Genomic DNA, 14,868 nt, shown 5'->3' on the forward strand with positions numbered 1-14,868 from the left:
TTACAGTTAACCAATTTTTACTGCTCAGCAGGGAGTCAAATCAAATTGTTGAACTGAAGCTTATAGCGGTTAGAAAGATGATGAAAAAGTAAAAGACAAAAAGGGTTTCTACTAGTTTACTATCATAATATAAAAAAAAAATCACTTAATGTAAACTCGGTTCTCTTCGTGGTTCTCTTCGTGGTCCTACTCCCTCACCTATCCACTGATGCTTATGATGTATACCCCCTCCCCCAATTTGTTCACTTGCAGAAGCTATGAAAGGTGTAACCTCCATTTCAATGTGACAGTGTTTGGACCTGGCAATTGATCACTCAGATGCCAGGCACTGCATTGTATAATGAGGGGGAGAAGGCCACATGCTCCTCCATGCATGCAAGTATGTCCAAGGTCTGAGAAAGTGTGATGAAGATATCAGTGGGGTCATGACCGTCATTAAGACAGGGCAAAAGGGGCAGCTGCCCTGGGCCCAGTCATTTTTGTGGGGCCCAAAGCAGCTGCCCATATTTGCCAATTGTCCCAGTTTACATACCATTGTTACTTGAAGTCTTCCTCCTGTGCTGTGCCCTGATATCTCAGTGTGAAGTATTGTCACTTAAACTGGTCAGCTCTGCCCTGTTACAGTGAACAGATAATGGATGGCATCCTATCTGCATTCACATGCAAATAACCAGCATTGATATGCAAATAGATGTGGCATACATATGTAAATAGCGATGGCATTCATATGTAAATAGTGGTGACATTCATATGTATATCATGCCTCCTGAGGTTTCATCCACCATTACCTCTGCTGAATGCTGCCCACTGGGGAGGTAAACAGGGGCATACTTGAAAGTACTGCCTGCAACAGTGGTCATTGAGCCTACTATCAGCCTCTTCTGCAAAGGTAAGTAAAATGGAACAGGTGGGGTGTGAAGAGGTAGGCAGAGAAGGAATTAGTTTGGGGTGCACAGGTGAGCAAGGAGGGGATGTACAGAGGTAAGGAAGTTGGGTGCATAGGTGAGCACAAATAAGGTGGTGGTGGGTTGGGGGTGGGGGGTTAGAGTGGAGAGGTTGGGGGAGGTTTGGGGTGCAGAGGTTATCAATCAGTGAACCATAATTATGTGCTGTAACCTCTAGCAACCAATTAGCGAGCTGTAATAATAGGCTAAAACCTCTAGCAACCAATCAGTGAGCAGTAATGATGTGCCGAAAACCTTTAGCAACTGATAAATAAGTATTAATGATGCACAGTAACCTACAGCAACCAATCAGTGAGCGGTAATGATGTGCAGTAACCTTTAGCAACCAATAAGTAAGTGGCAATGATGCACAGTAACCTATAGCAACCAATCAGTAAGCGGTAACGATGTGCAGTAATTTCAAGTACAATCAGTAAGAGCTAAGGATGTGCAGTAACCTCTAGCAACCAATCAGTGAGTGGTAAGGGTGTGCAGTAACCTTTAGCAACCAATCAGTGAGCCGTACTGTGTGCTGTAACCTCTAGAAACCGGTCAGTGAGCAGCAATGTTATGCTGTAACCTCTAGCAACCAGTCACAATCTCTGCCTGATCTGCTGCTGCAAACTGATTTTTAGTCTAGTTGCTATTTATTGTTTGTCCCAGAGCAGGTGAAGAGTGAAATTGAATGGGGGGGGGGGGTGTCAAGAAAATTTTTGCCCAGGGTCCAATCAATTTCAAAGATGGCCCTGAGTGGGGTGAGGGGGTGGTCATAATAAGAGAACCTGCTAATTTGCAAGCAGTATGTATTTTTATTGCAAAAGAAACCTAAAATGCCTTTTCTGCAATAGAAGCTTCTTACCTTTATGTTCGCAAACTTCTTTAAAGCATACATTGAGCTACACATGTTTAGCAGCACGCCCTGGAGCCAGGATCTGTTAAATTCCAAGGTTAAAGTGACACTAAAGCTAAAAATGTTTTTTCCCTTAATGCATTCTTTGCAGTAAGGTAAGTAAGGTAAACAAATTTTTATATTTCTCTGCCCCCCCTTCCCTGTGTGAAGCGGGAGAGAGTGTAGAATAGATCCAGTGCTGTGCATGGCTGAAGCTATTCTCCTCTCTCTTCCTCTTCACACAGCACTTGAGCAGCAGCAGGAGCCATTGGCTCCTGCTGCTGTCAATCAAATGCATTAAGGAGGAAGTGGGGGTGGGGTTCCATAGACACACAGCTCGGGAGCATGCAGACACTGTGTGCTTCCATAGAAAACAGTTTGCTATGTGGACACACAAAGAACAGAATGAGCCAAGATTGCTGGAGGGAGACACAGGGAGAGAAGGATCAGGGCCACTCTGTGCAATACCATTGGACAGAGCAGGTGAGTATAACGTTTGTTATTTTAATTAAAAAAATTTACTTTAGTAACACTTTAAATAACCTTGGGCCAATCACACAAGATGAGCAAAGAATGCCAAACATGGAAAAGACCATGAAAAGAAGATGGTGTCTGTAAGGAAGCTTGAAGACATTGCATCAGTGGAGTTTGGACTTAAAAAAAAAATATCTAGAGCCTATGAAACCTACTGAACTAGCTTTGATAATCTGTATACAGCTAGTTATTGCCCACTAATTTTTCTATCATCTGCTGCAAAAAGTTCCCAGTGTATGAACAGTCTCAGATGTACATTATATAGTGTAAGAAGTAAACAACATAAAATTACCAAGGCAATTACAATAAACGGAGTGAAAAGCAGGGCTGCCATTCCTGACTTCCTTTTGGAAATATTAGTTGCTTAGCTCTTATGCTAATCCCCTGGCTTGAATACTTTCTGAGATATTGGCCTGGAACAAGTATGCATAGAAGGAAAGACATGTTATAGTGGAACTAATTTACCAGCTTTCCTAAACAGTTACATTCAAGGCATGTCTTGAATGATATGTTACATTACCTAGTATGCTTATGTTAGTTCTCAACCAAACTGTCAAGCCATGAAATGGCTGGTGTCATAGCTGACCGCATGTTCAGCACCATGGCAACTACAGATCAAATATAGGATAAATTGGCAGCTTTTTTGGCTGTAAAGGATAGAAGGGTTTAGTTCCACTTTATGTCAGAATTCATTCTGCAAATCTGAGACCCAAAGTATTGAAGCAACATGAAAACCTGGTAACTTGCATTTTCAGAAGACAGAAATGGCAGTCTCCATATTTCTTTCAGGCTTAGTTTGCTTTATTAACCTGAAGCATTTTTACTTTTATCATGAATAGCTTTTTCATTCTGTTATAATAAAACAGAAATGAAAAGAATTGGATGAAATGCTGTTTACACGGTACAAACAAAATTTAATATGTAATATAAGGGTAGGTAAACTTAGGAATCACATCATGAAAACAGCTTGTTTCTTTCTAATTGTTCCATACTTTGCTCAGATTAAAGGACAGAATAATATTTAATTATCTTTAACAGGATTTAATATCTTTTGCTTTAAAGAGATCTAAGTTAAAGTCTTCTTTAAGACTGCTCAGTATTTAGTTTTATTCAGTTAATATTTTATTTTTATGATGCAAAGTTCTCTTCCTGAATGAGCTTGCACTTCAATGATATCTCTGATGAGATTTAATGAGAATCCCAATGTCTGTTAATAAACAATTCACTTGTGAGGCAATTTAATACAATCTGCTTGGCCTGAAAAGAGCACTTATTAATGCATTAAAGAGGAAAGGAGAAGGAGTTTGTTGCCATGTTACTGGACGCAGGGTGTTGAGCAATGAATTTTTAATGCTGTTCATAGACACGTTTAATCACATGGAGCATTTATGGGCTGCAAAGGGAATGAAAATCAGTTGGCGACGATTGAAAAGGCAGTTTGTCCATTTAAATCAGTCCAAAATATGGTTTGTGAAATATAATCATCAGCAAGAAAATGGGATTCCATTGAATGTATTGCAACTTTTTGATGGCCATTTGTTTGGAAAGATACTGGATACATATATAGTATATATAGTTAGTTTGGCTGAAAAAAGACAAATGTCCATCCAGTTAAATAAAAAAAAGTTATAATCCATATCCACAGTTGATCCAGAGGAAGGCAAAAAAACCCAGTAAAGCATGATGCAATTTGCTCCTGCAGGGGAAAATAAATCCTTCCTGATCCCCCAAGAGGCAACTCAGATTTTCCCTGGATCAACTTTACCTATAAATGTTAGTATCCAGTCATATTCTGTGTATCTAAGAAAGAATCCAGGCCTTTTTTAAAGCAACCCACTGAGCTGACCAGAACCAACTCTTGAGGGAGTCTATTCCACATTTTCACAGCTCTTACTGTGAAGAAACCTTTCCTTAATTGGAGATTAAATCTCTTTTCCTCCAGACGTAAAGAGTGCCCTCTTGTCTTCTGTGATGACCTCAGGGTGAATAACTCTACACCGAGTTCACTATATGAACCACTGATGTATTTATACATGTTGATCATATCCCTCCTTAATCTCCTCCTCTCAAGAGAGATTAAATTCAGTGCCTCTAATCTTTCCTCATAGCTGAGTTCCTCCATGCCTCTTATCAGTTTGGTTGCCCTTCTCTGTACTTTCTCCAGTTCCCCAATGTTCTTTTTGTGAATTGGTGCCCAAAAACTGAACTGCATATTGCAGTTGCAGATGAGGTCTTACTAATGATTTGTACAGGGGTAATATGATCACGTATATATACATGATTTTGCATTTCTGGGTAGGGGGTGTACGCAAGACTGTTAATGATCGGGTCCCGGCTGGTAATTACTCGCCAGTGCCTGGTGATTTCCGCCGATCACCGACGGAGAGGAGGACTGTTCTCTTTACTGTCAGCTTGGGCACAGCCATCCAGAGCAGTGTGATTACAGTGAAACACACACATCGCCCCCTAGTAAAACATTCCCTGCATACAGTTAACCCTTTCCCCACATGTTAACTCCTTCCTGCCCAGTGCCATTAGTACAGTGTCAGTGCTTTTTTTTAGCACTGATCACTGTAGTGGTGTCACTGGGGATGTCAGTGACACCAAGTCATTTCCCCCCAATGTCAGAATGTCCACCGCAGTCCCACTACAAGTCGCTGATCGCCGCCATTACTAGTAAAAATAAAACAAGATCCCAATATATATACCTCCATTTGTAAATGCTATAACTCTCACATAAACCAATTAATTTACACGTATTGAGATTTTTTTTAGCAAAGACATGTCCCAGAATACATTTTGGCCTGAATTTATGATGAAATTTGATTTTTAAAATTTTTTTTACTGGACATGTTTAATAGCAAAAAGTCAATGTAAATTTAATCTGGGTGCAGTGTTGCATGATCGCGCAATTGTCAGTTAAAGTAAAGCAGTGCTGTATTGCAAAAAATGGCCTGGTCAGGAAGGAGGGTAAATCCTCAGGAGGGAAAGTGGTTAAAGGATAAGTTCACCTTTCCACAATAAATGTATGCACTTTTTTTGCAGGTAAAACAAATGTGCATTTATTATTTGTTGTGTTAGGTGCCTGTAAATCATTGCACCAGTGATCAGTAGATCGCTGATGCCATGCAGGTCTCCTGAACACTGTCAGTGTATCTGCTTGCTCGTACATCCTGTACGGGCAAGCCAATACTTGCTGACAGGAAATCTCAATGAACTACCACAGTACTCACAGCAGCACTGATAGGCTGCACTGATGGGCACTGACAGGTGACACTGATCTGCACTGATGGGATTTCCTTTCCTCCTGCTGTCACAGCACATGAGGAAAATACTGCTGATAACCAACAAGTCTGTTTACACTGTGATCAGCTGTGATTAAACACAGCTGATCACATGGTAAAGGATTGTTATGATTGGTCCTTTACCTCGCTCTGTGTTCACACAGAGCAGCCCCACAGGGGAGTGCAGGGGGGGGCGAGGTTCTGGGAAGATGTCAATAGATGCCCAGCCAGAACTAGATGACCATGCTGTAGCCGTCATTAAGCTATAGCGTGGTTGGCAACTGGTTAAATGTTGATTCTTTTAGTTACTATTAGAGGTTTCATCACATTTCAGATTGTCAACTTTTTCATGTTTTGTCAGTAAAAAAAGTCATAGGGGTGGAAAACCATGGCTATTACATACATACCTACCTCTTGGCAAAGAATAAAAAGTACTTTTTCGAGGTAAGGATTACATTTTTTCCCCTCAGATGACAGCAAAGTCTCACCACCTCCCACTAATGCTGAGGTGGGGAGGGGTTGGGATAGACTGTGCAAAATGGAATATGGATGATAAAATATGGATAACGAAATAGATAACAGATTTCCAAATGTACTCATGCATGTTATATTATTGCACATTCAATTTCAAAGTGTTCGCATTAAAAAGGACACTTTATTTCTGCTTTTACATGAATGTTTCATGTCATAAAAATGTTCTCTTGTGAGTACTTCCAAGTGTGCGAAAATGATTTGCATAAAACGGAAAAGGAATTATCCTTCATTCTTCATATTAGAGTTCACATATGAGATCAGTAATGCAAACGAAACAACTGAGAGGTTCCCAGTAAAATCAGTCAAATGTTGCATAGAATATTTTACCAAAACATTACGCTACATTAAAATACTAAACTAAATCACACCCAGTTTGTGGTGTGGGCTTTATAGCCCAAATACATTTTAATTTTTGTAACTGTAATGCAGTCAGGCTGCATCAACAGTAATAGATGTGAACATCTTTTTTTAAACAATTTTTAATGAACTAGTATGTCCCAGCTAGGGTTAAAATGCCCTCTGCAGGTAGCATGTTGGAGATCCAAACTTCTGCTCAGAGAACATGAGTGCTGTTGATTGGAGTAATGAGCAAGGGGTTGTTGAACCACTGGAAACCTGGACCACTCCATCCTGTGATTAGCAGTGTTCCGGATCTTCAGCATGCCAGCACAAGGCATTTTAACCCTAGCTGCAGCAAACTAGTTCATTAAAAATATAAGAAAGACATGCACATCTATTATTGTTTATGCAGCCTGACTGCAATATAGTAATGAAAACAAAAGCTTTGATTCGTTTTAAAAAAGCAATGGCTATTTCCCATAAAAAATTTATATTATACATTACCTGGCATTTCTTCGGTCATGGTCATTAAGAGCCAACTGAAACACGTACTCCCTCAAATATGTCTGTAGCTCCTGGTAAGTTCCGACCATCTGATTAAATGTGCTGGTCATGAAAAACAAAATAAGAGTAAGTAAAAATGAAAGCATTTAAATAAACCTACCACAAACCTATATATAATGAAAAATTAATATAATGAGAAAATACATATGCAAAGTGTGATATGGGGTGATTAGACTCAACATGGCAGATGTGTCAGTCTAAAATTCAGTTTAAGGGAGTGGCAGCCAACTTTTATTGAAAATTAAATACATTTTCTGTACAAAATAGTTGCTGTTGCAAGGGTTTCAAATTCACAAAGCAAACATCTGAAAAATGCTGAGCCACTTGGCTTCCTGGTTAGAAGCACCGCCACTCTCTTTGGTCTCCTTTCATTTTCCAACAAACTCAAAATACCAACTTGGCTGCCTTGAGACATCCTGTCTCCCAGAACCCAGGCTCTGTGCCTCTCTCACTGCTTCCTTGATTCTTGGACTCACAGCTCCATGCTGCACAGGTGTACACTTGTCAGGGCAGTGCTGTGGAACGGACAGGTAGGCCTAGTAGCAGGGTAACGCACTGGCTGACGACAACCACCACCAACAGACCGAAGTCCCTCAGGGTGCGGAGTCTAAGTCCCAGGCTGCCCTTCACCAGGGCCCCTGATGGTGGGGATGGACTTGACGCAGCCAGGAACCAGTTCGCGGCCCCCGAGACACCCCGGCTGTGGTAATGGCCGCCACCAATGGCGTGTAGCTGGTAAGAATGACAATAGCGTAGTCAGGCAGGCCGGGTCGACAACAACGGGACAAAACGGTACAGAACAGTAGACAGAGAATCACAGGTCACGGGCCGGGTTCAGCAACGGAAGGTCAGATCAAAGGAAAACACAGAGAATGGTCTTAGTCACAAGCCGAGTCAGATACCAGAAGAGTCACGAGAGTATACACAGAGCTGTAGCAAGACCAAGACACAAGTGCAAAGAGCATGCGCGGATCACAGGCTTATATGTACTCAGCCACACCCCTCCTGGGGATGGACCTCAGAGACCTGAAGGCATAAAAGATTCCCACCATGCTCAGCAGAAATCCAAGATGGATGCCAGCACATGGAGTAACATAACCTCTGGGAAAAGGTAGGACCTTGACAACACTTTGACCTCTTCATAGGAGCACACCTGACTCCTGTGCTGAAACCTCCTGTCTCCTGGCTGAACACACTAGACTCCTGACTGGAGCCCTCTCTCCACAATGGATGACCTGAGCTTTCATTGGGTATGCTTTATAATGACCCTGCACCGCTGTGTACTTACAAAGTTTGTAGGCATCCAGAAAAACAGGGACACAGGATTGAAGGTTCTGTCCTGCTCAAGACTCTTTGGCGCCTACAAACTCCAGGCTCCGATCCAGCATTACAAAACCAGGAGAAAGCTTAAACCACAGTTTTCTCCGCTCACAAACACCTTGGAGCTTCTAAATGTACACCTTTAAGAATCCTGTGTTGCCTCTTCCTATGTTTGCACTGTCACAACAGGTTACCTTCACTGAAAACTACATGTCAAAGTAATCAGGAGATCCAGAGATATAGGCAGATACATTTATAAGACTTATAATTTTGTCATTTCCTACAAAATACAATTCCTCCCACATTCCAAGCCTCCATATTATTCAGTAAAGCTATCCATCACATCAAAGAACTGACAGGGAGGTTTAAAACATGGTGCCTAGTGTTATTTTTGGAGAGAAAGTCAAGATTTACCTGCTCAAACTCTATAGTTAATAATCATTTTGGCATCTAGTGTTCACTGAGTATAACTTTTTATACATTCTTTCATGGTATGCTTGTAACAGTGACCGAAAATAAAAAAAATAATTCCTGACAGCACCAGAAAGTATTTTATATCTTCCTATATCAGAGTTTCTCAACCAGGGTTCCTCCTGAGGTTGCTAGAGGTTTCTTGAGCAATGAACAGTTTCAGTCTCTTAGATATGTAACTGCTGACACCAATGATGCTTTTAGTTATCTGTAAGGTGGGCATGCCTCCAAATGACTACAAATAAAAGCAGCATTACTCACAATGATCATCTCACTAATGTACCAATCTCACTAATGTACTAATGAGTTGTAGATAGAGTAACTATTAACAGGGGTTCCCTGAGAATGGAAAGTTATTTCAACAGTTCCTCCATGGTTAAGATATTGAGAAAGTCTGTCCTATATGAAAAGATAATGTAAAACATTATCCTGGATGGCGGAAGTTTGATTCAACATCTCATAAGTCTTTTTCCATTTTCAAAAATTCAGTCTCTACTTTCTTGGGGTGAACATGTTTCTCCTCTTGTCTGTGCCCAATAAATTTGACCTTTCTACAACATACACACTTTTTATCTGATTATTCAGCAGAAATTCCAGGCTTGTCCAAGGTTACTTTTAAGACTTCATTATGACTAATTATCTCCTAGGGACAGTGTTCAATTATTGTGAAAAATACTGAATCTTGAAAGTGTAATAACCCCTAAGCATTCTCAGAATGCTAAAGCATGATCTAGCACAGCCATACCCAAACTGGGTTCCTCTAAAGATTGCTAGGGGCCCCTTGTGTAGTGAGCAGTAGTGGATTGATCTCCAATACAAATGTCTGCCTAGATCCAAAGCAGATTTCACCTTGAAGGGCCAAAGGTACGGCTCCAATGGAGCCTCTCTTCTCGGAACCACTGACACCAATGATCTTTTTTAGCTGTCTGTAAGGGTTTCATTCTTCTCTCTGATCAACAACATGTGGGGCATTCATTTAATAGACTCTCAGTGTAAGCAGGCATTGTTTTCTCAACTCACAGTGTAAGAAGGCATTATTCCCACAGATTTACAATCTAGCTACTAATGTAATGAGGAATTCTTGCTCTCATTGACGACCAATAGTAACTAATTCCTCCCACTGAACACCAAATTAATGGGACATTCCTCCTCCCACTAAGACATCCCAATCCAGCAAAGAGACAGTCCAATCCATCCCCGCTACAGAGCAGATTGCAACACTGGATCAGTGTAGGGTTCTGTGCGCTCACCTTCCTCCCAGCATGTGATGGCCCTCTCCACCCCTGTGCAGCTTTCACAGTGCGCCAGCCAGTGAAGGAAAAAGGCTGCTGTTGTCCCTTCTGTGTGATGTATCTACAGCGGCCAGCTTGGGAGGTGTGTGTCCCCTGCAGGCACTTCCTGCATGTCACTGGAGCCATCTCTCCTGCACCTCCTGCTGGCCCTGCTTTAGGTATAGCTGCAGAGCAGGAGGTAAGTCTTAGCCCTGTCTGAACCGCAGTTGCCACTTACCCCCCACTGTGCAGCCCGGTCATCAACAGGCCGCTTCTCTTAGGACATGCAGCCCTGGCCCGCCAGGAAAATGCCAGGTGGGCCCTATGAGCAGTCCAGGCCTGTTTAAGTGTATTCATTGTTTGGGAACCTTGAGGATGTTGAAAGAAGAATTTTCAAAACTTTCAGTGTGCAAATGTTCATTTGTGCTGGCAGAAACAAAATCTGAACTCTAATGCTAATTTAATTAATTAATAAAACCTTAAAAAAATTAAATTTAAGTGAAACAAAGTCAAGACACTAAGCTTTTTGTTTTCATGAACAGTGCAGCTCAACCTCAAGAACACAATGATTTTCAAAGGTAGTTCTGAAATCTTTAGGAAATTAATAGGTTTTTCAAAGTCAGGCTAGAATCCAAGAAAAAAAAAGAGCAGCTGTAAACTATGGTAGACTAATCACACAAGCTGTGCCAACTGATTGGCAGGAGTAGGAAAAGCAGTAATCTATTAGTCATATTTATGGCCTTAGTGAGAAATTCAATCTAGAGGGATGAAGGCTGAAAGCTACCAGAGCCATTTTTGCATTTGTTTTGTGCTCACATGTTTAAAAAAAATTCTGTTAGGTCCGAAGATTGCTTAAACCCCCAAAACATGATATTTATTTCAAAAGCAGAGAACATGAAGAATAAAATTGTGGTGGTTGCAAATTTTTATGTCACACAATTACTGCATTAAATTAAATCAAGCACACTAAATTTTAGCGCACAATTACACAATATATTACCCAATGTTTTGGTAACACTGTATGTATACGAAATGAGGTTGTACTGAGAAAATAGGTAAACTACATGTCAAGACTTAAAATTGTGTGCTATTGTGAGAAGGCAATAAGCTTTGTTACCCTACATTTTCCATAGTCAACACTTTAAAAGTCCCCACAGATCATCAGTTTAGAGCTAACTGTGAGTAATGGTCCAATAATTATTGTTCTTATTGGTTTTTGTGGCAATGTGTAGCTCAATTGTGTTTTCCATACATAGGCGCCCCCAACACCTATTTTCAAATTTTTTTGTGTGTGTATGTGGGAGTGGCTCAACACTTTTAAGGGGGGGGGGGGATAAGGTGCTTGGGTGTAACTTATTTTTTACACTTTTTTTTACTAAACTTTATTTTTTCACATGGTGGACCAAAAGTCTTCTATGCAATACAATTTAATTGTGACAGGTTCTCTTTATTGAGACCTCAGAGGTCCATTATACCCCAATGTCTCACTTGCTTCCATTGAAAGCAGTGCAGTGCAGATCAGCAGCTGAATACGTCACTGCCAGGTTCTTACTAGGTCTTCCTACTCTCTACCAGGGGCAATCAATGCAATTAATACAGATATATAAATATTATAAAATGATGAAATTACCCCTGTTATCCCTGAACAGAGCAGAAGAAGGAGGTGCAGCATTAGCACTAGTGTTGACTTGGAACTTGCTAACAAGAAGAGAAAGCAATGAGAGCAGAAGATTAAACTGCTGCTGCTTCTTAATTATTTACAGCCTTGGGGTCGGGGAGGAGACATACAGTTGCAAGAAAAAGTATGTGAACCCCTTGGGATTACGTGGAGTTTTGCATGAATTGGGCATAAAATGTGCTCTGAACGTCATCTAAGTCACAACAAAAGAAGAGCACAGTCTGCTGAACATAATACTACACAAACATTAGATGTTGCCATGGTTTAATTGCACATAACATGTAAACATTCACAGTGCAGGGAGGAAAAAGTATGTGAACCTTTGGACTTAATAACTGGTTGACCCTCCTTTGGCAGCAATAACCTCAACCAAACGTTTCCTGTAGTTGCAGATCAGACCTGCACAACGATCTGGAGTCATTTTGGACCACTCCTCTTCACAAAACTGTTTCAGTGTAGCAATATTCTTGGGATATCTGGTGTGAATTGCTCTCTTAAGGTCATGCCACAGCATTTCAATCGGGTTGAGGTCAGGACTCTGACTGGGCCACTCCAGAAGGCGTATTCTGTGCTGTTGCAGCCATTGTTTTGTTGAATTACTTGTATGCTTTGTGTCATTGTCCTGTTGCATCACCCATCCTCTGCGGAGCTTCAGTTGGCGGACAGATGGTCGTACGTTTTCCTGCAAAATGTCTTGATAAACTCTGGAATTCATTTTCCCATCAATGACAACAATCCGTTCAGGCCCTGAGGCAGCAAAGCAGCCCCAAACCATGATGCTCCCTCCGCCATGTTTCACAGTGGGGATGAGGTTTTGATGTTGGTGTGCTGTGCCTTTTTTTCTCCACACATAGTATTGTGTGTTCTTCCCAAACAACTCAATCTTGGTTTCATCTGTCCACAGTATATTTTGCCAGTAGTGCTGTGGAACATCCAGGTGCTCTTTTGCAAACTTCAAATGTGCTGCAATCTTCTTTTTGGACAGCAATGGCTTCCTCCGTGGTGTCCTCCCATGTACTCCATTCTTGTTTAATGTTTTCCTTATTGTAGATGTGTCAACAAAAATGTTAGCATGTGCCAGAGATTTCTGTAGGTCTTTAGCTGACACTCTGGGATTCTTCTTTACCTCATGCAGCATTCTGCGCTGTGCTCTTGCAGTCATTTTTACAGGACGACCACGCCTAGGGAGAGTAGCAACAGTGCTAAACTTTCTCCATTTGTAGACAGTCTGTCTTACCGTGGACACATGAACATCAAGGCTTTTGGAGATACTTTTGTAACCCTTTCCAGCTTCATGCAAGTCAACAATTCTTGATCGTAGGTCTTCTGAGAGCTCTTTTCTGCGAGGCATGGTTCACATCAGACAGTGCTTCTTGAAACCAGTAAACCCAAAACAGGTGTGTGTTTTTTAAGGGCAGGACAGCTGTCAGCAACACGTCCAATATCATCACACTGATTGGAGTCAAGGTTGGCTCACTCCTGGCTCCAATGAGCTCTGGGAGAAGTCATTAAGCTAGGGCCTCACATACTTTTTCCTCCCTGCACTGTGAATGTTTACATGTTATGTGCAATAAACCATGGCAACATCTAATGTTTGTGTAGTATTATGTTCAGCAGACTGTGTTCTTCTATTGTTGTGACTTAGATGACGTTCAGAGCACATTTTATGCCCAATTCATGCAAAACTCCACGTAATCCCAAGGGGTTCACATACTTTTTCTTGCAACTGTACATACATGGCTATTTTTTACACAAGGTGGATGGAAGAATCCCCCCTACCAGGACTTTGTATACTGACAGCATCACCCACCACTGTCAAAATACACTGATCAGTGGCTGCAGCGGAATGGCTGCAGTCGCTGATCAAGAACATTTTTCCAACAATAATCTTCTGTTGAGTGGGGACAGTCATACACTGATCAAAATTCAGCCAGTCCTTTCTGAACTTTGCCAACCTTAGCTTTTTGCTTAGCTGTATCAGAGGAAAGTCACCAAGCTGGCAATGCTGCCTGGCAGGCTATATAATCCTCAGGCACAGGTACATAGGAATACAAATTCTTTGATAAGTAAAATAGCTCCTCTTCATGTTCTTCATCTGAGTTTATCTGGAGTTTAGCTTTAAATGAAAAGCACTTTGTATGCGACCTGCATTTCTTCAGTCCAGAGGAGGTACAGACAAACACAGCTTTTTGGAATTATTATTTGGTAATCCACTTCACGGAATAAAAAAATACTGTTTACCTCCCAACAGCTGTTTCACATTCAACACTATGTTTTGTGCAGGTATTTTGAGCTCAGTTTGTTCAGTGTGTCAGAATAGTTTTGGCATTAACAAACATCAAAATACTCACTCTCTGTCAATGACAAGGCACTGTGTGTCATCCTCATCGGCTATGATGTTGGCGGAGCGGACATCTTCACTTGAAGAGAAGAAAAAAGAGAGAAATCAGGCAATGGGCATTTCATTAGCTATGTTTCATGTCCTTCAATCATCCTATTATTGATCAAATGAGAGTAACACAGTGGGGAGAATTTCATTTGCTAGGAGCACACAACTGCTGTTAATATAATTCTAATTGCATAACAATTTGCATGCATTCAATTCCACATCTCCGAGTTATGAACTCTTATAAAACTCATCTGCAATTGCACAGCTCAACACTACAAAGGTTGTACATAGGACTAATTTACAGACTACAGAGACTCTCCAGCTGCTAACTACAGGTCTCAGCATGCTCTGACAACCTGTCTGATAATGCATGCCGAGACTTGCCACAGGTTGCCACTACTAGTTTAGAAAAATTATTTGGCACATGCTGAGAATCCACTTTTCCGCTACCTGTTATTAATAATGCATAACAATTCTACTTCTACTTCTCATGTCTTAATCAGTTCTGTTTATCTGGGAGAGTGGACTCCAGTATTTGATTTTTATATTTAGTTACTACTGTTTCCACTAGAGGCAGGTCTCTGTTTTATTACAGAAATACATATATAATTTAAAATAGATATAAAAGAAAAGAAACTATGTGATAAATAT

General features: G+C 41.0%; 1 protein-coding gene across 1 annotated transcript in view; it reads right to left on the reverse strand.

The window, feature by feature from the left end:
• LOC149462289 (cGMP-dependent protein kinase 2-like) overlaps positions 1 to 14,868 on the reverse strand; it is a 232,611-nt gene that overhangs the window by 83,025 nt on the left and 134,718 nt on the right. Inside the window, exons 9-10 of the mRNA XM_089677088.1 lie at positions 14,180 to 14,248; positions 7,029 to 7,130 (exon numbers count right to left, since the gene is read on the reverse strand). Coding sequence (XP_089533214.1) covers positions 7,029 to 7,130; positions 14,180 to 14,248 — 171 coding nt within the window. The remainder of the gene's footprint in view (positions 1 to 7,028; positions 7,131 to 14,179; positions 14,249 to 14,868) is intronic.

The sequence above is a fragment of the Staurois parvus genome, unplaced genomic scaffold, assembly GCF_062004578.1.
Source record: "Staurois parvus isolate SC_StPar_1 unplaced genomic scaffold, SC_StPar_1.0 ptg000177l, whole genome shotgun sequence".
Classification (NCBI taxonomy): Eukaryota; Metazoa; Chordata; class Amphibia; order Anura; family Ranidae; genus Staurois; species Staurois parvus.